Here is a 23747-nt window from a genome sequence, read left to right as displayed (position 1 = left end):
GCACAAGCCCCCAATTACTGATCCTCATTGTTAAACCATTCTCTTGTCATTATCACATGATCACATGTCTCCACTTGAAGATCCCACTCTCTACTGATACTCGAACTTGTGTGTGTGCAAAGACACACACACACACACACACACACACACACATTTATACACACACTTGGTGTTTTCTGGAGCAGAGCTGATTGTTAGAGTGTCCTCTTGACAGCCTCTGGGCTGACTCAATATATTTTCCATCTCACTCACTAGTTTTTATATTGTGGGATAAAAACCTCAAAATGGTGAGTTTTGTGATTTTGTACGTTGAAAAAAAACTCATCATTTCTATGGCTTTTGTGTGTTATTGAATGGTGTGTGGCGTTTTATTTAAATTATTTAGTCAAAGGATTTTGTATTATTGTATAGTGTACAACACTTACAATTCTAATTCTTGAGCTTCTCTTTTTACTTTGATAATGATAAAATTATTCCCGGTGCCTTATCTGAGATTTTCTGGTTCTATAATTTGCATAATGGAAATCAATGTGACACACCGGGGAAGGTTTACTGACGGTCTCTTATGCGTTTGATTGCAATCAGCGATATTAACGTAGGTGATTTGCATGTGCTGTAACAGACGTGTGACAGTTGTGTTCATGATGTGTTTACAGGCTGCATGCGCAGGAGAGCGACTATTCAGTGGATGAACTGAGTGACTGCTCATCTGGATCCATAGAAGTCTGCTGTGATGACCTCACACTAGGTTAGACCCCCACACATGCACACACACACACATATATATGCATCGAAACATTAATGAGGTTATACACGTTTTTTCAGAAGCAACACACATCACTTTTCTTTTGTCTCTTGCTCTTCATGCTGAACAAAACACGTAGTCTCGGACTGTCGGCCCAGTTAGCGTCAGGGCGCCAAGAGGCCGCGAGACGTTTTGGCAGGTATGGATGCCTACGTTCTGGCAGCCAGACACATTTACTGAAGCAGAGTCATAAATGGCGTCAGGCGGGCCATGCCAGCGGCCGACCTTCGGGTCTCATTGTGGAATCTGAAAAGACTCATTGAGGACTAAGGGAAAACCTTTCTCTACTCATCAGGCCTCAGCAGCCATGTCAGGTGGTGCAATTTTGTGTGTGTGTGTGTGTCCCAGCTATGAGCTCTGCTGACTTCAGTGGTCCCTACTCTAAATGAAGATACGGAAAAGAGAGATGGACTCAGGATGTGAGAATGAAGGAAGATGATGAGGATGAAATGGAGCACTTCTCAACTCGCTTCCACAGAGTATTATTATACGCACATCCTTTTTCGGCTACATCCATGAGCTGTGGGGATGTTGAACCCTTCCTCACTTTCTCTCCACCCCTTCTCTCTTTAAGTTCATCCTTTTGAGTTTCATTGACCTATAAAGCCACAGTCCCAGCATGACCCCCTCCCAGTCCTTTTGAGTGCTGGTTTGCTCTGAACCCACAGCTATAGTCATGCTTTGTAGTGGTCAGTGTGAGTGAAGGGATTTGGACGTGCTTCGGAGATATGACTTAATCAGTGGCTTAGTGATTCATTCTTTGTGATGTGGTGTCAGTTGGATAGGAGGGGATTGACTGCCTGGCTTTAAAATGTGCAGTCTAGAGTTAGTGTATTCAACTTTAATGGACAAAATCTCTCCTAGATTAAAAACATCAGACAGAATATGTGCAATAAAATGTTTTTCATTCATTCTGCACATTGTTTGAAAGTGTTTTCTGAAGGCTGCCTCTGGCTGATCCCTGCCAGTCAGTCAGCTTTTGGTTGTCAGTTGATTGTTAGTTGAGATTGGGAGCATTTTGATTGCTTCTCAACGGCTCTCAACATGTAGGCGGCGTGCCGGCGGTTCACAGCATGAAGAACGCCAACGGCACTAACAGTAAAAACTAACGTCACTTCTAGTGTGAGGAAGTCAGCCTGGACAGAAAAGAGTAATACATGTATAATAAATGTCTCATTTTAAGATAACAAAAACACAAAGTTCTTATTTCCAGATGATTATACTCTAAAAACAGCATACTTAATAATATGATGTTGCAATAGATCCCCCTAAATGCTACACACTGTTCCTTTTAAAACAGATACAATCTACTGCTCTGAAATAGAGAACATTGTAAAACTTTCTCTCCACCTCCTCCATGGTCACTAGATCTCGGGTGAAACATTTACACGCTATGCGCCCCTGGCAAGTACAATTACATTTTGTCCACTGTACAAAGAAAGCATATTTAGACATATTACATCAAATGATGTCCAAAACACTTTATTTGACTTTATAGTTCTCCATTACAGTAAATTGAACTTGCATGTCTAAAGGTGTTGCCACCAGAAGATAACTAGAGCTGTTTGCAAATAAAAACCTTTTAAAGCTTTTTGAAGGTTTTAACCAGCTGGTTGTGGAAGGGGGGATGGGAGCCCATGGCGGACCAGCCCCTGTCTTTAAAGGCCTCTGGCTGTCTTGGGACTCTGGTTGTGGTCTTGTAATTGGTCCCCAGAAGGCGTTAGAAACAGAACTAAAGTGTCTTAGGCTCCTCTGAAGCTGCATTTACATGAAGGGTGGGCTGACACCGTAATGACTGTAATTTAGGGAGCTGAGAAAAGGAGGGGAACTGGGAGGAAGGCAAAGATTGGAGGGAAGGAAAAGAGAAAGAGTGAGAGGGGCGAGAGATGAAAAGAGGAGAGCTGATAAGGTCAGTGGGTTGATGGAATTCCTTTTGTGTAAGGAGGAAAGATGTACGCACAGTGTCCAAAAAACACAGATCGTATGTTGGCTAAATATTTCTTGGCTCTGGTTGAACAAACAAACAATTTAAGGCCAAATCATGACATGATTTGGTTATGGTTGTCTTCTGAAACTATGGTAAAATAATAGTTTTAATTCCATCCACTTGGATTGAATCAGCTGTAACACAATCAGCTCTTACATTTTCCATTGAAGATCTAATGAAGACCTGAACATTTAATGTGACTGTAGCACCATGTGGTCTCTCAATTAGACGGCAGACCTCCTGACCCTGTGGCTCTCTGGAGAGGTGTATTTGAGCTCATGTCTGATCATGTGTGTGTATGTGTGCTGATGTTTGCGTGTGTGTGACAGTACACAGATGGTGTTCAAGATAAATGTGATGTGTGGACGGAGTATCATCTTTCATGTCCCAATGACGGTATGGCCTGATGTTCCCCACAGACACTCTCAAAGTCCATCAGCTGTCTCTCTCTCTCTCTCTCGCACACACACACACACACACACACACACACACACACACACACACACACACACACACACACACACACACACACACAAACACAGCATCCCAAACCCATCTGTCATATGACATTGACAATTACAGGTAGAAAACAAAAATAATTGTTCTTTCTAGGGGTGGGATTGACATGTTATTTGAAATAAATTGGCATGTTTTCCCTTGAAACCGACTCACGAACTGGAGCAGAGATTTCAATAACGTTTCTCAAGGTGATCCAATATTTTATTCTGTGGCCATTAGTGAATGTGCACTATGTTACACTGACTTTAATAATGCCCCAGTTCCCTTAATGGATGTGTATATGATATACAGACCATTGCCAGTTTATTATGTACACTTGTCCATACCCTAAAACTGGACTGCAGTCTAATACAACAACAATAAATCCTCCTTTTATTCAGTTATGTTTTCACATTTGGGAAAACACAGGTTTTGATCCAACTTTATTGTCAGTTTGAAGACGTGGATTGTTGGTGGAGGCTAACTTCAAGCTTTAATATAATGTAAAACAGTGAGTTGTATAAACATTTCCTAGGCTGTGAACATGTTTATTTCTGCCCTACAGTTGACGGTTTATGTATGGAGATTGACTTGCTTTTGGAGTCAGCTTCAAGTAGCCTTTCGTAGAACTGCAGTTGTTTGGCACCTGCACCGAAAGGTTGTCGCCTGTAGACACTGAATAAATGCTTACCTTTCCAAAAATGTCAAGACATTCAGATTAAAACAGCATAAATGCAGATAGTATATGCTTGCAGGGCAACTTTGTCTTGCAGACACCACTTTGTAGAGATCATAAGTACATTTTGAAACCCACTTTTAGAATAGTAGAGGTCAGCAAATATTAATGAAGGCAGGAAATCGGCTTGCATTTTGTAAATGTCATGTCTCTTTGTCATATCTCTTTAATGCCCTTGGATGATCTCGGGGATAGCGCCTTGATAACCCCGGCTGCTCTTAGACAGTGTGTAATCCTCTTTGGCCAATCTAATCAGAGAGACATATGCCGAGTTGGCCTTGGACAGTGATGAGTGGTTTAGTGGCTTTGGGAAGATGATCAGACATAAGCATGGACTAGATTATGTCCTCGCTCATCACCAGGCTCGGTAGCAATCACTATTTAGGGTTCGTATGTATTGCTCTATATTTTACCCTAACTTTTACTTGCCTGTAGTCAGGCTGGAGTGATGGCCAGTTTTTTAATGTTTGGGTCAGCTGGTGAGTTCAATGGGGAAGATGTCACATTACTGCAGGGAAGCGAACGCACCTGGAGGCACATAATCCATACGTGAGTAGAAAGGCTCACATGGATAACATACATGGGTGAGAAAATATGAGTAAAAAATCCACACAGATAAACATAGAAGCCCCTCGTTCTCCCACTGAGCCATCCACCCATTGTGTGCTGATGGATGAAGACAGAGCTGCCGCCTCCTCCTTCTTTCTCCCCCAGGGACATTTCCTTCCTTCCTATGTCTGCATTAGATAGAGCGAGAGATGAAGGAGGAGAGAAAGCAGGGAGAAGGGTGAATTGGGAAATGGGTGAATGAGTGCACACACTCAAGTTCTTTTTTGACCTCTGGGGTGACTCCTAACCCAGGGAGTTGAGTTATAGTCAGTCATGTGTGTAACCTCTCTGTATCTCTTTGGGACCACACACACACACACACACACACACACACACACACGCACACACACACACACAAAGACATCTATCTGTCAAATTAAGAACCCATGACGAATAAAGCGCACACTCCAATATTAGCACATACTTCAAGCATTAAGATTCCTGATGTTAATTGAATCATACACTCATGTTGTCCTCTTAATATAAATTCACATACTTTATATCTGACTTTAGCAACAACGTTTTTTTTTTGTGCAGACAAAAGAAAGCTTACACAGTCGCACACACTGTTGCTAATGATATCCATGACTGACACCACGCCGTAACTAGGCAGCCAGACTCTGCAGCACAGCATTGTGGGATACCCCTGGGAAGCGTGCTGAGCATGACAAAACTGAGGGAGCGTCTAGAAAGAGCGATACCGTTAAAAAAAAAATCCTTCTTCTTTCTTTGACATTCACCAGATTGGAAGCTGATGTTTTTCAGCTCTCAGCTGTGTGTGATTCATGATGAGTGCATGACATTGGCTATGTGGGAGAACGGTGTTAGCATGTGTGCCTCCGGAATGAGGAGTTGGTATGAGTGATACGCTTAAACCCTTAGCATGGATAGCCTTTAAGTGGCTGAATTGTCCAAATGCTTAAGCCAGTGACTCATGCTATGTATCACCAACACTGAAGTGAGGCTGCCAAAGAGTTATCATTGTGGAAAAACTCCCTCTATTCACACTTACATTTTTGACTCAGACTAGGAAGCCACTCATTGTATGTATCACAGTGTCGCCTCAGTATTTTGTCTGTAAACAGGATGAAAAACATGTTATTGTGTTAGTGCAGTATACCAGAGTGTGTGTCACTGTGAGCCTTTCCCTCGTGTACGTGTGTGTCATGTTCTGGTATTCATCCCTGTGTCCTGTGGACCCTATGTGTTAGCGTGTTAGCATGTTAGCGGACATAAGCAAACGTAGCAGGAGTGGCAATGTGGTGAGGCAGGATATCCCCTCTCTGTCTTACAGGCTTCCTCTGCTCTTCTGGCACACATATAGAGATCCTTCCTACCCCCCCACGCCTCCCGTCCTCCTCCTCCTCCTCCCCCTTCTTCTCCTTCTCCTCTCACTTTCCTCATTGCATTGTTTTCTGCATTATAATTTCACATCCTTACATTCTTTCAGCTTTTTCCTCACCAAAAGCATTCAGTTGGCTTCTATGCGTTCTACTCGATCCTGTTTTGCCTCGCTTCACTTCTATTCTAAGTCCCATGTTCACGCTTGTTTTATTTTTAGAAAAAAATATTTTTTTTCTGATACTACACCAAGAAAAGGCAAAAAAAAGAAGAAGCAAGAGGGATTACGGGACATCGGGGAGTGGGTGAAAGTGAGAACGCATGCCATCTGCTTAGTTGAATGAGAATCGTTCCTCTTAAAGTTTAAGTCGCGCTGATACAATTAATTACCTCCAAAGCAACAGTGCTTTGGTCCTCTTCTGCAGTACTTTTCCTTTCAAAGCTGGAGACCTTACCTATAATGGGCCACACACTGTCTGTGTGTGTGTGGGTGTGTGTGTGTTTGTGTGTGTGTGTGTGTGTGTCCTGCTGGCTACTTCACTCTGTAGAAATATAGTGGGGAATCTGTTCCTCTAACTTTTAAGAGATGCTAGGGAAAATGGACTCATGCAAAGTACAGAAACCCCCTGCCTGTCCCCCCCCTGCTTGCCTGTCTGTCTCTCTGTCTGACTGTCTGTCCATCCAGCCGTCCATCCGTCTCTCTCACTCCGTTTTCAATCCATCCATCTAAACCTGTATGTCTGTCTCTCACCTTTGCTTAAAAGTGTCTTATGTGTGTATGAAACTGTCACTGCCCGTCATGTGGTCAGCCCACACACACACACACACACACACACACACACACACACACACACACACACACACACACACACACACACACTCACAGAGTGCTTTGTGAGTGTGCTATGAGATGAATGTGTAGTCTAATACTGAGCACTGGCACTCATCATACTTTGCCAGCTTCTCTGATGTCAGGCCAGGTTGCTCAGGTCAGTCAGACACCCTGCACAGACAGCAGGCTCTGTGTGGGTATGGGAGAGAGAGAGAGAGAGAAAGAGAGAGAGAGAGAGAGAGAGAGAGAGAGAGAGAGAGAGAGAGAGAGAGAGAGAGAGAGAGAGAGAGAGAGAGAGAGAGAGAGAATGTTTACATCAGCCATGTATTAAAGTGATTAGACTGTGGAGCCAAAGAGACGAGTACTGGAACAAACAAGTAGCTGTTTGCTGCCAACACACACTTTACCTGTGTGTTTACGTGCCTTCAAGAGTACTGACGTGTGTCTCTGCCCCACAAGCATCTGTGCGCCACACAGACCGGCCTTGTACACGGCCACTCTCTTTTGACTCACCTTAATCCCTCATCAGGGAGGTATAAGAACTGACGTACAGCACCTATTAGCCTTAAATTACATCCCTTCCCCTCCTACTGGCCTGCTACCAGACCCCAAGCCCCCATAACTGTCACCACAGAGCTCTGGCCTTGGTGAGGCATAACCACCTCGACATTGGCTCTTTATTAAAGCAAGCTGCTTCTAATGAATGGCTTTAGCCTTTACACAATAAAACAGCCAATGTATGTCTGTGTTTTGTCTGCTACTGAGGTCCTGTATTACACAAACTCATTCAAGGCCAGATGGATGGACGGATGTAATTTTTGAGCTCAATAGGCGCTTGTTACTGTTTTTGAATCTAATATTGAGTGTGGAATGTGAGCAAACAGGACACTGCTTGATTTTTGCTCTAGTTAGGTGTCAACCGATTTATGCAAATGTAACAGAAAATGGGCACAAGCCCAACAGCCGGCTTGTTTGAATGCTACTTTTACTTACAGTTTGAGACCTGATAACATCACATCTGCAGACATTGCTGCTTGCACAAGTGCATTAATGATAATCCAGCCAGATCACAAACCCTGCATGCAGACAGGATGCATTAAATACTCAAAAACAAAATTCTACATTTTTTATTGATTGTTAATGACTAATGATGGGCTTAAAGTTCATATCATGCACTGTCATCATGGTTACCTGTAATGGAAATATAATTAGATGAGAAAGGACGGCATCATACTATTTCTATGTCTCGGTTAATACCTCTCTCTTATAGAGCCACCCAACTCTGTAATGAGGCATTACAGGAATAGATTGTCTATGTTTTTGCCACAAAGAATCACGGACGATGACCGAGTAAAAGAAGGGAATGATTAAGAGGATGAAGAAGAGTTACTCCTGTGTCCTGTGTTGATTGCGATGAGATGTCAAGAGTGATGACATGACGTAGTTGACCGAGCCAGAGCTATATGAGTCTGTGGATGGGAGCTTTGGCTTCTCCGAGCCTGTCTCATCAATGTGACACACTCGTAGAGACAGGCACACACACACACACACACACACACACACACACACACACACACACACACACACACACTTATGCCGATGCAAGGAAGGATAGACACAAATATAGTGACATTGATACTCATTCACCAAACCCCACACGTGTACATGGCGAGTTTTACCACTGAGGTATCGTGATGGTTGTGCTGAGATGGATGAGATTGTTATCTATATATATCCTGCAAATCTTAATGGCCTGTGCATAATAACTGTACGAGGGGGTAGGGGACATACTGTAGGTCTGGAGGAAGGAAGAAAAGGAAGGGAGGAAATGCAAAAAGAGCAATGGAGATGATTGGAGAGGTAATATGATGCAGGTGGGGAGGGGGGTGTGATGCTCATTTGAGGTCTGTTAGCCACTAATTGAAGGATAATTAGTGACTGACCTATCTGGTTGTGTATTAGGGGCCGTGTCTCCTGTTCTTCTCTTCTAAGCTAATGCTGCAAACATGGTTGTTTTCCAGATAATTGGAATTAGCTTAATCATGGGTGGGCCTCCCGTGATTGTGGCACATAAGAAAATCTGAATATGAATGGATGAATAGAGCATCTAATGTGATTATGAATGATTGGACATGCATGTGTCATCTGCTGGGGGTCTTTTTTTCTGGCTGCAGTATGGGATATTGTTTGAGTCACACACAATATAACACTGAATATAAATATTTATTTCTTGTCGTCGTCCTTTTTTCTTCTTTTGTTTTCCTCTCTTACTTCATCGTTTTCTTCATTCCATCATTTCTCATTTCATGCTTCCTTTTTTCCTTTCTTGCTTCACTAGTGTTCAGTATAACACTGCATCTGTGATGCGTGTTGGAGAGAGAGAGAGAGAGAGAGAGAGAGAGAGAGAGAGAGAGAGGCAGAGAGAGAGAGAGAGAGAGAGAGAGAGAGAGGGAGGATTGGTGGGTGAATCAGCCAGTGGGTGGAGAGAGAGCGAGAGACAACAAGAAAGAAGGAGGGAAGGATAGAGGAGTAAGAAAGAGTGGAGGAAGGGTGAATGAGCCAGCGGGGGGAGAGTGAGCAACCCAGCGAGTGAGGGAGAGGTAGAGGGAGGAGAGAAAGAGGAGGGGGATGTTGCTGCTGCTGCTGCTGCGACTGTTTCTCCTGTCAGTCGGCTGCTGCTTGCCTGGCAAGCAGGAGGGAACCGAGAGCTAGAGAGAGGCAGAGAGGGACACAGAGAAAGAGGCTGGTCTGCGCTGTGTTTCGTTCTGCACTATTGTGGCACAGAGTACCGCAGAAAGGAAGTGGATTTTGGCACTGGACGCAGAACTGCGGATCCATGGATTACCGGCAGTGAGTAAGGTTGACTGCTTTTGCCACTCCACTAACCCACTCGTCATTTTCAACAGAGGGGTGAACCCCCAGTCTCACACGGCGGGGAGTCTGGACCCACTGAAGACTGAGAGGCAGAGAGAGGGAGGGCAAACCAGATAGTCTTTTCGTTTTCACACCTTTTTTCCTCCGCTTGTTTCCCTCCATTTCTTTCAATCTGCCAGTGTGTATCTCAGAGTGTGTCACTGATGCTGTTGCTTGGCTCTCTGCAGGAGGGATGCTGGAGGCTAATGTGGCTAACATTAGCATGACGGCCAAGCCCAGTGAGCTGGACTTCAGGGCTGCTGCTGTGTCCTGCAAGGAAACTTCAGCCCAGGACATGGCCTCTAAGAAGCCCCCATCCAAGCCTTCCGCTTTACCCCCGGGACACTCACGTCCCTCTGGGTCAGAGCTCAAGGTCTACCGGCCCTCCTCTGGATCTATCCCTATCCCAGTTCCCAATCCGTCCAGGCTCCGCAAGCAGCGGTCTCTTAACAACTTGTGTGTGCTCACTGATGCTGAGAAGAAGATGCACCTGTACCAATCTCCCCACTGGAATGATGATGCGAGCCGGCCTGGCACGGACACCAACAAGCCGGGACAGATTAAGGCAGTTCAGTCAGGGGCCGGCAAAACGCCTCTTTCTAGGACCCTTTCAAAGTCAGAACAGTCTCTCTTCCAGGGTAAGCCCAAATCTTTTTGCTCCCCATCGGTGACTTCTTACGGAAACAAGCCGAGTCGAATCCCGGCCCCTGGTAAACCACGGGGACCCTATGCGGAGGTTAAGCCCATCAGCAAGGCCCCTGAAGCAGGCCAGACTTCAGACATAGACCCTGCAGACCATCCAACTAAGGCTGGGAACACTGGGACGAATGGGAAGAAACTAGGGGAGAGGGAGAGATGTGCAGCTCTCTCAGCAGAAGAGAAGAAAGACAGGAAGGGGATAGAGGGAGACGATGATAAGAGCTTTCTGAAGGTGGACCCCGAGTTAGTGGTTACGGTTCTGGGAGACCTGGAGCAGCTGCTCTTCAGCCAGATGCTTGGTGAGTCTGCTGTTTTATCCCTATTTTGCCTGAAAACATACAGGTTCAAGCATGACACCAATTAAGAATGGGTACAATTATGTCAAGAAGGTTAACAAAAGTTACTTATTGATTCAGTAGGTAGGTAACTATCCTCTGCTCTCCTCTCCTCTCCCCTCCCCTGCTCTCCTCCTCTCCTCTGTCCACATAAACCGTTCCCTCCAGCTCTGGCTGTAGCTCCGGCATCAACAGTGCATTTTAAATGAGTCCAGTCTCTATTGCAGCAGAGCATAATGTCAGTGTGTGTTTTTTCTAGGTGCCTTTCACGATACAATGGTGAGAGCCCTCGCTCTGTAGGTGGTGAAAATCCCTATGTTTTCACTTCTGTAGCAGTCATTTGCTTTGTTTATATGTGTCACATTGTTTTATGTATATGTGGATGTTTATTAGCTCTGTGTGCTCGCATGAAGCAGCTGACGTAAGCAGTTCCAGAGGGCTGGCGTTGTTTTCTTGTTGATTCATTATGGAGCACGGAAATGATTTGTCCTAGTCTCATCTGACCCACTGCCACAGTGAGCTAGATATCAACGCATCCCTTCTTCCTTTCTTATTATATCTCTCTCTCACAGGTTTTATGTCTGTAACTCTACCATGCCGTGGGCAGGGGAATCTTTCTGTTACAAACTGAAAGTAGTCCATGCTTGTGCTCGTCTATCTGTGCGGTAGTAAAGCGTCTAAATCTACATGTTTCCTACCGATGCCACAGCCACAGCATCTCCTGGCTCACGCCGGAATCGGCCATTCGTTAATAAAGGCCGTGTGAGTGGAACTAGTGGGGTGTGTGTTTTCGGCCGGTAAATAAAACGGCTGCATATTAAGTCAGACTCTGGTCACAGTGGGCCACATATTTAGCCTTGCACCACTACCTCACCCACTCCCTCCCACCTCCATCTCCATTGATCTCCGGGCCACTGACAGATGGTCACTAACCCCCCCCCCCCCCCCCACCACCACCACCACCACCACCACCACCACCACCACCCCGCACACACACACACACACCCAACTCTTCCTCTTGTTACTGGGGGCAACGTGTGGAAGCAGGGAGGGGAATGGTGCGGGGGTGGTGGCATTGGCAGGTAGTTAGCATGCTATCATTCACATAAACTCACACTCATGCACACACGTACACCAATGAGTACACATTGTCACACAGTGGGAGGTGACTGTACCAGGACACATCCAAAGTTTTAGCTACTGGGGGTGTATTGCGAGAATGACGGCTGAGTCTGTGACTAATAGGTCAAACCAGGGTCTGAATCTGCACCTAGCATCCATTATTCATTCATACACACACCCACACTGTGTTTTTCTCTCGTACTCTCTATTGCTCATTCTCTTCCCATCTCTCCCCCATGTCAGGATAACATCAGAGAGTGAGGGGGATATGGAAAACGGGTTGCTGTATCTGTCCGGATGAGAGGAAATAATTTTCCATCCATCACCAAACCTCTTTCTCTGTCTTCATCCTCTCTCCTCTTTTCCGCTTTCTCTCTTCAGCAGCTCGCCTCCTGCTGCTACACAGCCCCAAATCATAGCTTGTATGACCTTGCCCCCTCTGTGTGTGTGTTTCTATCCGGTACTGTACATGGCGTGTGTGTGTGTGTGTGTGTGTGTGTGTGTGTGTGTGTGTGTGTGTGTGTGTGCGCGTGTGTGTGTGTGGTGTGTGTATCTGTATCTGTGACCTTTTTCCAGTCCTTGTTGTAATGTTGCTGGCGACACCTGCAACCGGCAACCAGGTATAAGGGGGAAAAAAAGGTTGGAATAAAACGAAAGTAGAGCCTAAGAATTGAGATTCATGAGTGAAAAGTAAAAGGGGACGACTTCATTTACAGAGGGAGATAAATGAGTGGAGACAGAGAATAATAAGAGAGAGAGAGAGAGAGAGAGAGACAGAGAGAGAGAGAGAGAGAGAGAGAGAGAGAGAGAGAGAGAGAGAGAGAGAGAGAGAGAGAGAGAGAGAGAGAGAGAGAGAGAGACACTGGATAAAAATAAAGGTGATAGCCAATGATCTAAATTTCTACCTGACATCCCAAGTGACATATGAAGTTGAGTGAGTACACACATTACTGTGCGTGTGTGTGTGTGTGTGTGTGTGTGTCTGTGTGTGTGTGTGTGTGTGTGTGTGTGTTGGGAGGAGGTTAATTGTAACTTGCCCTGTAGCTTGCGGCTGTGGGCTCATCTTTTATAGTATCTGCTTCTCCATTTCTGAAGGGACGCTCTGCTAATTGGTTTCTGCTCTGTGTGCTCTGTCATAGGAAGATAGATTATGGACGTTCAATAAATCATTCCCAGTGATCCACTCCTCCCCTTCCTATACGTTCCCACCTTCGTCCCGTCTGCTTCCGACATACAGGAAAGCCGCGTGTCATTATGAAGTAGGATATTGTATCATGAAAAGATGACCTTAACTCAGTCATTGCATGTTGTTATGGAAGCTTCACGTCAGCTGTGAGCTGCAGGGAGTAAAATATGAGCCTCTTGTGTCTCAAACATGTTATGTTGTGTGACAGCTACCAGCATGCACTGTGCTACTGTCCTTTTGATATTAGCCTCCAGTTGACGGCAAAGATAATCGAGAATGCCACTGATGTCTAATCATTGGGATGTATAACCCAAGACCATCAGCTCTCAAGGACCCAAGGGATAACCAACCTCACACACACACACACACACACACACAACATGGAGAAAAGAAAATACTTTATTTCAAATATTTCAAGGTTAGGCCTATATGTTCATCTTGCTGGGTGGTTTAGGATTAGTTTCAGGATAATCTGTTCTTGTTTAATCGGACATACATGTTTTACCCCTAAGAGATGAGGAGCTTTTCATTAATTGGATTGAGAGAATTACTTATCTTGTGTGTCCACGGACAGCAGCTCTAGACTTGCAGAGATAATTCTCTCAAATGCAGCATGTTTTATACGATATCTTGTTGACAGTATTAGCATTAAGGTAAGACATAGATCCAGGGGATCATGAACTCTGTAAATTCTGCCAATATAATGCACCGCCCTGAAAGGCACCCTGTGAAGCATATTATTACCAGGGTAATCGAATACACTGAACCTCAGATGTGTGCCACTAATGACACCTCCCAGTCCCATCAGCACCTATAAAGAAGTGTAAGAGGGCCTTTCCCAGCATGGGGCAGGCTCGGTTTAGAGAGGTGCTGTCTAAAGACACCAAGCAAGCCTCCGGATTAGGACTTGCAAAAAAGATAATGAGAAGATTCAGCCACCATTCCACTAATCACACATCATCTATCACCCTGGAAAAGGCCAGCTATCAAGGATATAAAATGAATTACAGATTAAAGGAAAGGACATCTGTTTGGATGAAGATTTAGGTATTAGGGGGGAATTTTCCTTGATCAAGGATCAGATGGAGAAAATAGCTTTAGGTTAGAAGATTGGCGATGCTGTATAGTTTTGGTGTTGGCACAGCTGATCATAGGAATTGAGGGACTGTGTTACGTACATGTGACCATTAAGACTCAGCAGAGGAGAAGTAAATAACACTCAGTGACACATGAATGCTCATAAAAGAAGCCTTGACAACCAACCTGCTTGTTATTTTAGAGACATTGTATCGTTTGTGTGGTTGATGGCTACTTGTGGGAGACGATGCGTCCTAGTCAGCTGTCTGCGGAACAATAAACCCCACAGAGAAATCGGCAAAGCCTAAAAAGGACACACACAGAGGCAGACACAGGTGCACACACACACAATCCTGTTCAAGAGAACTTAACAGCGCTGCAGGAAATAACAAAGCAGCTGCAGCTTTAAATATCCAAAGCTCACACACACACACACACATTCAATGTGTGCCATATTCAGTCACTGATATCCTCTCCTGTCTACTCCCCTGTATTCATCTTTTTGGCAGCGACAGGGTATTTTTCGTTCTTAGTTCCTCAGTCCCTTCACTGTGATTGCAGTGCTGCTGAGTCTCTAATGTGATGCGGGTGCGGCCAGAGCGGATGGTTCCACCCCGGGCTTCGCTGACTGAGGGATTCAGGGCAGTCGTCCTCCCATCGAGGAGGCGGTGACAAGCCAAATAAAGGCAACTGCCAAGGAAAGTGAGGAATAAAGCATCCCTCCGATTCTCTCTCCCTCTCTTCCTCTTTCACTCCTTTAACTCTGATGTGAGTTGACGGGTAGCAGTGTTCTGTCACTAGTCAGACAGCAGAGAGGATATTTCTGGTACAAGTGTTTCAGTAGGACAGAGGACACTCTTTCTCGTGTGAGGGAGGGCGTTTGTCACCAGGAGTAGAAAGGAAGAGTTGCACATGGTTGCATGTATGATAGTGCGTTTTCTCTATGTGTGCGTTTGTGTGCGTTTGTGTGTGTGTGTGTGTGTGTGTTACAATGCATTGTGGTCAGTCTCTTAATGCAGGAGCCACTGCATTAGTGCTGTCTGCTTCCTGACATCCTCTTTCTAAATCATATTAGTACACTGTGTGTTTTCTTCTCATCAGCTCTTACATAACATGCAGACTCTCCCATGCTGCTTATCACAAACAAAACCAGCATACATATAGGCCTGTGTGTGTGTGTGTGTGCGTGTGTGTGTGTGTGTGTGTGTGTGTGTGTGTGTGTGTGTGTGTGTGTGTGTGTGTGTGTGTGTATGAGAAAGAGAGATTAAGGAAGTCAAACTTTATTTAGAAAGCACCTTTTTTTAACACAGGATACAGAGTTTTTTTTTTATAGTAATGAGGGTAAAGAGGGTAAACCCAAATTCCAAGTGCAAAGCCCATACAGGATGAAAAATAACAATAAAAAAAACTACAAAGACAATGCACTTTGGAACAAAAAACATACAGCAAACAGTTACCACAAGATCAAACCTTGAACTCGAACATTTATTAAATGTATAGAAAAAGTTAACTTTTGAATTTATAGAAAAGCCAACTTAAAGAATTGTCTTTTTAGATTCATCAGATTCAATATGAGGGTCGAGTTTTTGCCAAAATATGGATTCTAGAACAGCAAAAGAGAAAAAAGGGAAATGAGGACTCAAGGAGTTATCTAGGCCGCTTTGTGATGAGGAAGGCTTTTTAGTATTCATCTGTTTCTGTTCTATTTGTGTTTCCCTCTTTTGAAAGGTCTCAGATAATAGTGCCCTTTGTTACTGATGTAGCCGTATGCATGTTTTAGCTGCTGTATGGAAACTGAGTCTTATGACGGTATTGTGGTTAGCTTACATTAGTGACAATGCTAATGCAGTGTCAGTGGTTTGGGCCAAAGCTAAACCAACAACAATAAGCAAACAGAAACATGACCTGGTAACATCTCCTCATTTGCTGAACTATAAATATACTTAGCCCAGCTCCTGTTGTATGCATACATTATGTGTTTGTAATTTCTCATTAAGTCACATATCTGGATGCATAAAACATAGTTTTTGCTCGCCAATCTCAAAAACTGCATATGGAAGTTGTCAGGCTTGAATTGGATGCTGCATTTTACACTCCATGTGCAAAATCTTCAAAATTGAGTTGGAGATAATCTGTAAACAACACATAGCAGCCACTGAGGCCAAATTGTAAACATAAAGTTTGAGTGGAGATTTTGCTATACCATACATACTGAGTCAGATATCCTTTCAATATCTCTGGATTTATCGGACCACCTTTACTTCATGACAATATTAGAAATACAATATCATTCTATTAACATGATGAAGTACCTTGAAATCAGGAATTTGATTTACTGGATGACCCTCAGATTTTTCACTCAAAATTCAAAATTGATTTACCTGAGAAAATACATGATTTTGTAAAATATCCACGTAGTTACTTGCTTATTGCTGTTCTACCATCTTACCCATCACCTTATTAACCGTGCAGGCACTGCACACAGTGTGCAGACTGTCTGTCTGACATGTGAGAGCGGAGCTGCAGCTGGATTTAAGGACATCGTAAAATAGAGTTTCACAGGAAACAACCCTCTTGAACAAAAATACACCTCCAACATTGCCACACATTATGGTCTGCCTTGGCCCGTTGTCGCTGTGTAGTGAGTGTGTTGGCCGTGTGTCGGTTTGAATGTGTGTGCGACTCGGTCTGTATTTAGAGTTTTCATGCATACGCAGGAAGCACAAGAGATACGGTTGAAAGCTCCAGCTTTCATGATGCATCTCAAACAAACAAACCTCCAGGTGATATTTTTTTTGACAGTCACATCTGCCTGCCACATGTTTTTATGTGCGCCGGATGAGTTTTGGATTGTGCCTTTCTTTATCTTTTCACTCTTAAGGCAACTCACACTTGCAGAGCAGCTCGTCACAAAGGAATACACACACTCATTCCTCTTTGTGTGTTGAAGCCTAATCAGCCAGGCTAAAGGTGATATGCTTTTGGTTTTACCACAATGAGGTCTCAATCTTCTTTTCTCAGGAAGTCAATTCCTCTTAAGTCACTCAAAGCCTCCTCAGCTTCTCTCTAAGCACACAGCGCTCTGACTTCTAAGCAGATAGGGCTGTGGTTACACAGATATGGAGAGTGTTGTGTGTGTGTGTTTGTGTATGGGTTAGTGTTCGGAGCCAGGTTTTGAGGGTGTGGAGATCTGGGCTGAGAGAATACGAGTGAGAAGATTGCTTCACAGAGTGCGCGTCACAGAGGATTTTGGATCTAACAGCAATGTTTTCATCTGTCTGTTCACATATCTGTGTTTCTAAGACAGGCAATGTATTGCTCATCCTCTCTGTCTGTAGAGGAATGTACTCCTCCGCAAGGGTTTCCAATTTTAAATGGATTTTAACACGGTCAACTGCCCCAATATCTTTCAATATATTCTCTTGCTCCCACTTGTGCATAACACACTAATCATGTGTTCAATCTTTGTACTTGAACCAAAAAACTGTTCAGAGTGAGTGTACACAGATGCAGTATTGTGCTCCGATATGCTCATTAGCCATTCATGCCGCGTATCAGATATGATCTTCAACGGTCTAATATCCTGTTGCGACATCCCGGCGAAGCGGATGAACTTCAGTGCATGTGTGTCTGTGCGCTTGTGTGTGCAAGTGCGTGGATTCCCATTTGGGTGCATTAGCGTGTTTGTCCGCCTTGACCAGATGTGCAGGAATGGCTGTATGTTGTAATGCTTCCTGTTTTGCTTACTGTTTTACGTCAGCAGATGGCTGTGATGCTACTCTGAGTGGCGGACAGAAAGAGAGAACACAGGGAACGCAATACTAAATGGTCTTGTCAAACAAAATTCTTAATATTGAATCATTTCTATAGCTTAGCAGGTTCATATTTACATTGTGACAGGCGTATATTTGGGTCACATGCTCTACCTTTCTTTCACCTTTCCATTTTTTGCCACCAAGCCCCAAAGAAATATTCTAAAAAAGAGCACGATGTAAAAACTTCAATGATAAAAAAAACCCACAAAGGTGTTATGTGCATGTTACCTGATTGTGTGATTATTGTATGTCACTTGTCAGGAATGCTGTAGAAACATTTCTGAAACCTATCGCTATTTTAAAGACTTGCACACATCGCTGGAAGTGCAGAACCTTTGATGATGCAGTAGCGGCGAGGTTCAATCACACACATCTATCTCGTGATAAGGTCACTGTGGCCCGGGGAGTGTTACAGTGACACTAACATATGAGCATGCACGTGGCCAAGACGAATGAACTCTGGAGGGAAGGAAGGAAAGAATAGAATCAAGAGCCATTACTCAGACCTATAATCTTAGATATTCTGACAAACTGCACCTCTCACACACGCTCCGTGCGAACAAATGCATGAACAGACATTCACAGCCACCGCACAGACGCACACTGTCAAAGAAGGATGCCATGTTGCTGCACAAACACATAATGCCAGACCAGTCCTGCAAGGACAGAGCCATTAGTGGGTCTTTGGGGAGGTTGTTGTTCTTCCTAATGGCGAGGAGAGTCAAGTGACCCAAGAGAGGAAACCAAGTGGACAGCATTTTCACGCTTATTTTTTCATTTGCTCTGTCTGTGAGCCAAGCCAGCATCAGGCCTCCACATCATAAAACATACTTTTTCAACTTTCTCTACTTTTAAGGGTTAAGATTTCCATTTATATTTTTTCATATAGTCAGGTATTACCCATGGAGCCAGCGCCTGACTGGTTTATTTATCTGCGCCAAAGATGTCCATTATTGTCCAAAGACTATTAAAAACACATAGATGACTCACACTGTTGCACTAGGTGAAATGTTCCTTCATTATTGATGAACACTTGCTTTGTATTTTGTTTTAATATACTGTCCTTCTGCAAAAGATTGTCATTACTGCACTGAATTTCATGAATCATCAGCTGCAAATAGTCCACACCAAACCCATGTAATCCTGCTGGAATCTTTTTTGCTTAAACTACATTCGTTTATTTTGTTTTAAAAATATACATTATGTTTTGATTCACATCTTCATTGTGAACAAATGAGCTTGACGCTGAGAGCCAGACATTGCAGGAAGTGGGGAAGTATTGAGAGCCTGACTAATGCATTGATGGTTGTAATCCTTTCACGAGCTTCACATGAGATAATTCAGAGTTATTATAAATGGATTTCTAGATTTACACGTGTCCTGTATTGGACTTATTAAGCACTATAGAAGCGTCTGTCTAAGCTTTGCTGTCTTAAAGATTAAAAAACAAGCTCCTTAATGTTGCCGCTGCATTCAAAAGCCATCCCTGACCGTTTCGACGGAAGAAAGAAAAAGGCAGTGCTTCACTTGTTACCATTGTGCATTGATGTTGTCTTATCATCTGTACTCTTTTTTTGGAAGTAGGCACAATATGACAAAACATAATGCCCTTTTTCATCCTCTACACCGTAACATCCTATGTTTTGCTTCTTTTCTGTCTTTCTTTCTTTGTTTTGTCTGAGAGCAGACTTTCATCAGGAAGGTTGTCCCACGCGTGCAGTACATGCACGCAATTACAACAACACTCTCCCTCAAACCTGCTGACTCTCATTTTAAGAGTCTCAGTGGGCCATTATGACAGGCTCCTCAACTACTCTTATAGCCTTTTTAGAGTTTGAGTGTGTGTTCTCAAGTGTATTGAGATGGGAAGGTGTCGCACCCCGGTCCGTGCATACATATAGACATGCACACAGGCACTTCTACACGCACACACACACAGACAGACACACACACACACACACTCAGTTTATAACAGATCAGTGTAATTCATCTACACCCCTGGGGAGCTGCCAGGGCTGACAGGGATATTTGCATCCCTAATTCCCCCATCACTGCCACAGCCCCTCTCCCCCCCCACCCCTATACATGCCAGCTGGGACCAGCAGGGCCAGGGCAGAGGCCGGGCAGGAAGTGTTTTACAGACACGTCCACACAGGCACATGCGCAATCATGCAGACCGTATCCAATCAATTTGACACCAATGTTAAACAAAGCTCACATTTAGGGTAATTAAAATTGTCCAATTGAAGCCTGCATGAGTGTGTGTGTGGCTGAATGTGTCAGACCTTTGTCTGTGTTTGCGTGTTTAAGGAGTTCTTTGTTCTTGTTAAATCTTTGTATGAACACATTACAAGAATTTAACAATTTAAAGCTAATATGTGGCTCTTCATATCTTGAATTTTCATACTGTGCCTGACTGCCTTTCATGTGAGCAGCGACAGCAGAAGAAAGTAGTTCTATTTCTGCATATGTTTTTTTTGTTATGAAGCATTTTTCCTGTGCGAATGTGTGTGTCGAGTGTATGTGAGTGTGAGCAGCAGAAGGCTGGATCACAATGACTTCCTCATCTCTCCACTGAGCTGCCTGTCCCCAGGGCTGCCTAATCAATTGTCCATACGTGGCCATTCTCTTCAGGAGAAATCAATCTGGCTTTGTAAATCGGGTCTGGTGCATGTGTGTGTGTGCATGTGAGTAGCCCCACCGTGTGTACGAGGGAACAGTGTTCAGTCTGCAGCTGTTGTTGAGATTGACACCTCTGGCAGCTTACGATTTGCCCTCTTCACTCATTAGCATGTTCCGTTTTCTTTCTTTACCTCCTCTCAAGCCAGATGGACTGTTTATAGGAGGCGTGGTTATGAATGGAGTGTGTGACGGAGGGAGGGGGTTGAGTCTTTTTTTTTTTATTGAAGGTTATGTGTTAGTTAGTAGATTGCTTCAGTATATCAAATATGTTGTTTTGTGGGCTTATTGTATACAAGGGGAATTCATTTAGAACAATTAACAGGACAAAGAGTTTACCGCCATGATAGCGTCCGTGTCTGGCTGTTTTTAGGCACAGCTCGGCATTGAGATAAATGCTAATGGAAGCATGATAATGATAATACACTCACAATGATGCAAACATGCTGTTGCTCACCAGGTATCTTACTGTTCACGTTCATGCTACCATTTGCTAATGAGCACAAAACACAAAGTACATTTGAGGCTGACAGGAATGTCATTAGCTTTGCAGATATTTGTGAACCAATGTGAGCCAATTTTCATAGAAATCCATCCAAACATTGTTGAGACATTTCACTCAAAACCCCAAATGAACGCCATAGTGGCGCTGAAGTCAAGGGATCTCTGAAGTCAGTAAGATTTATCTTCTGGGCTCCATGTATGTCTGTGAAAACGTTCATGGCCATGTTTCTTTTTATAGATATTCCATTTTAACCCAAAATGTAAATTGTTGCGAGGAAATGGCATGGGATCCCCAAAGTCAACGGAGCATGAATGCCGGTAGAAAGTTCTATGACATTCCATCCAATAGTGGTTGAGATATGTATTCAGTTCAGCCCAAAGTGGTGGACCACGACAGCCATACTCTGTTAACTATCTAAGTTCCATCTAGAAATGTCTTTAAAGCGAAGATTTTGACTTGAGGACTGAGGCATGCCTTTTTTGTATCAGCTGACAAACTAGAAAAACATTAACTGTCGCTACAGTGTGAATGTTTGACAACAACAAATTTGTAACACAGTCGTGATAGTAAAAGTACAATTACTGTTTTTTTATTCATATGTTCTTCTTTCATCGTGGTTCAGTTCTAGTAAATCATCTTTCTGTGCTCATTTGGGAGTCAGCTGGCCAGTTGTAATGGTCTATTGACCTGAACCGCAGGGGTAAACAAGCTGTCCCATATCTTACCACTATATCTCTTTTATTACCATCCCCCCATCACATATAAATACACAGAGCTGGAGAGAGAGAGAGCAAGGGTCAAGGTCACATGATGTGGTTTAGGTGTCCTGATTGGTTTACTGTCGATGTGAGAATATATGTGATAGAGAACATGTAGTTTCTTCCTGGTTCTTCGTCTTATGTATGACTATTGCATGGATATGAAAATCCTGTGACAGTAGCAATAAAGGTACGAGCAGAACCCTGTCTCAAGCTCTCAGATCAACATGTTTTAGAGTAAAAGGTGGAAAGTGAAACATGTTTTGCTTTCTGAGCATGAATACATGGTGTCAGTATCACTAAGTGGTTCAACCACTTTGGTTCTTATATTGCTTCCAATCTTCCAACCCCCAGGGGGAATTATCTGTATACACACACACACACACACACACACACACACACACACACACACACACACACACACACACACACACACACACACACACACACACGTATGAAGCGGCAGTCAGCCTGGATAGCCCAACATGAATCTATAGCCAAATCTGAGCAGATTACAACAGCAGGGGGTGAAACAAATGCCAATATGTTCCCTGGTGGGTTTAAGTGAGAAAGGCTTTCGGTTCATTCTGGGGCAAAGGGGCACAGTGCAATGAACGGGCACCAGGGCATCGTGACTGAGGGGGCTTCGAGCAGGGGGAAAGATGGATCCAGACAGATGTGCACTGGCTGGAGTGTGAGACCTGTCTGGTCTTAAAGGTCGCCCTTTGTTGTTTTGTTGTCTGACGGCCATCATATTTAATTTTGTTTGCTCCACTGCCATCTGGAAAAACAACTGTGCGTACCCTGTCACCACGAACTTGTCTTCTTTCTCTATTTTAGTTCTCTACTTTCATTATTTTTTCCTTTTGTAGGTTCATGTTTCTTTTTATACATATATATATATATATATATATATATATATATATATATATATATATATATATATATATATATATATATATATATATATATACATAATGTGTGTGTATTGTTCTCTATGTACTATATACTCTATATAATGTACAGGTACAGGTGTTTGAACAGGTAGACTGTTTTTGTCATCCACTAATGATGGAACATGGCATTTCATGTCTAAAAATATCCTGTGTGTATGTCCCTCTGCAGACCCGGAGTCCCAGAGGAAGAGGACCGTGCAAAATGTTCTGGACCTTCGACAAAACCTGGAGGAAACCATGACCAGCCTGAGAGGAGTGCAGCTCAGCCACAGGTCAGACACACACACACGCACACACACACACACACACACACACACACACACACACACACATATACACACACAGAGGACAATAGAAACAAAAGGTGAGCAAAGTACACAGGTAAAAAAGCAGTTGAGATGAGCAGATTCTTGTTGACATTGCTAACATGTGTTCGGGTGTGGTGGTTAACTGCCTGTGGGCTCTCAGATCAATATCAGTATACCTGACAGACCAGTAGCCGTTTGTCTTTTTCCTCCGGCTCTGCTTTCCCTCTGCGTTGGTTAACGCAGAACTGAAGCAGGATTAGCTCAAAGCTGACTTCAAAGCAAACCCTGCCAATGCACACTCACGACTTATTGTCAGACACACGGCAACACATGCAATAATGCTGTGATTAATGGTATGGGAGCTTCCAGAGGTCCTCTCCTTCCCTCTGCTTCCTGTCTTTCACTGACTCATTATGATTGCATTCAGCGCGTCTTCAGGTTTTGTCCTTGAGAGCTTCCCCTCTGTCTGCCTGTCCGTGTGTCTCCTGCCATGTATCCTCTCTCTGTCCCTCAGTGGGAGCTCCCTACACGAAGAGCAGATCAGCAGATGGTTCCCTGCTGGAATACATTTCCTTTGCCATTCATA

General features: G+C 43.8%; 1 protein-coding gene across 7 annotated transcripts in view; it reads left to right on the top strand.

Moving 5' to 3' along the window:
* Positions 1-23747, top strand: part of nav1a (neuron navigator 1a) — a 72906-nt gene that overhangs the window by 962 nt on the left and 48197 nt on the right. For 3 of the 7 annotated variants that reach the window (XM_068597230.1, XM_068597229.1, XM_068597228.1), the window contains exons 1-2: positions 9423-10719; positions 23023-23125. In XM_068597230.1, the coding sequence (XP_068453331.1) occupies positions 9915-10719; positions 23023-23125 (908 nt within the window). In that variant the 5' untranslated portion in view covers positions 9423-9914. Of the gene's footprint in view, positions 1-656; positions 749-9376; positions 10720-23022; positions 23126-23747 lie in introns of those variants that run through there. The other 4 variants (XM_068597232.1, XM_068597231.1, XM_068597233.1 and 1 more) reach the window with 3 other exon arrangements.

The sequence above is a fragment of the Clinocottus analis genome, unplaced genomic scaffold (assembly GCF_023055335.1).
Source record: "Clinocottus analis isolate CAN_PGR_092001 unplaced genomic scaffold, fCliAna1.0.p SCAF_4, whole genome shotgun sequence".
NCBI classification, from domain to species: domain Eukaryota; kingdom Metazoa; phylum Chordata; class Actinopteri; order Perciformes; family Cottidae; genus Clinocottus; species Clinocottus analis.
The sequence above is the reverse complement of the archived record's forward strand: the minus strand, read 5'-3'. Positions and strand labels throughout refer to the sequence as shown.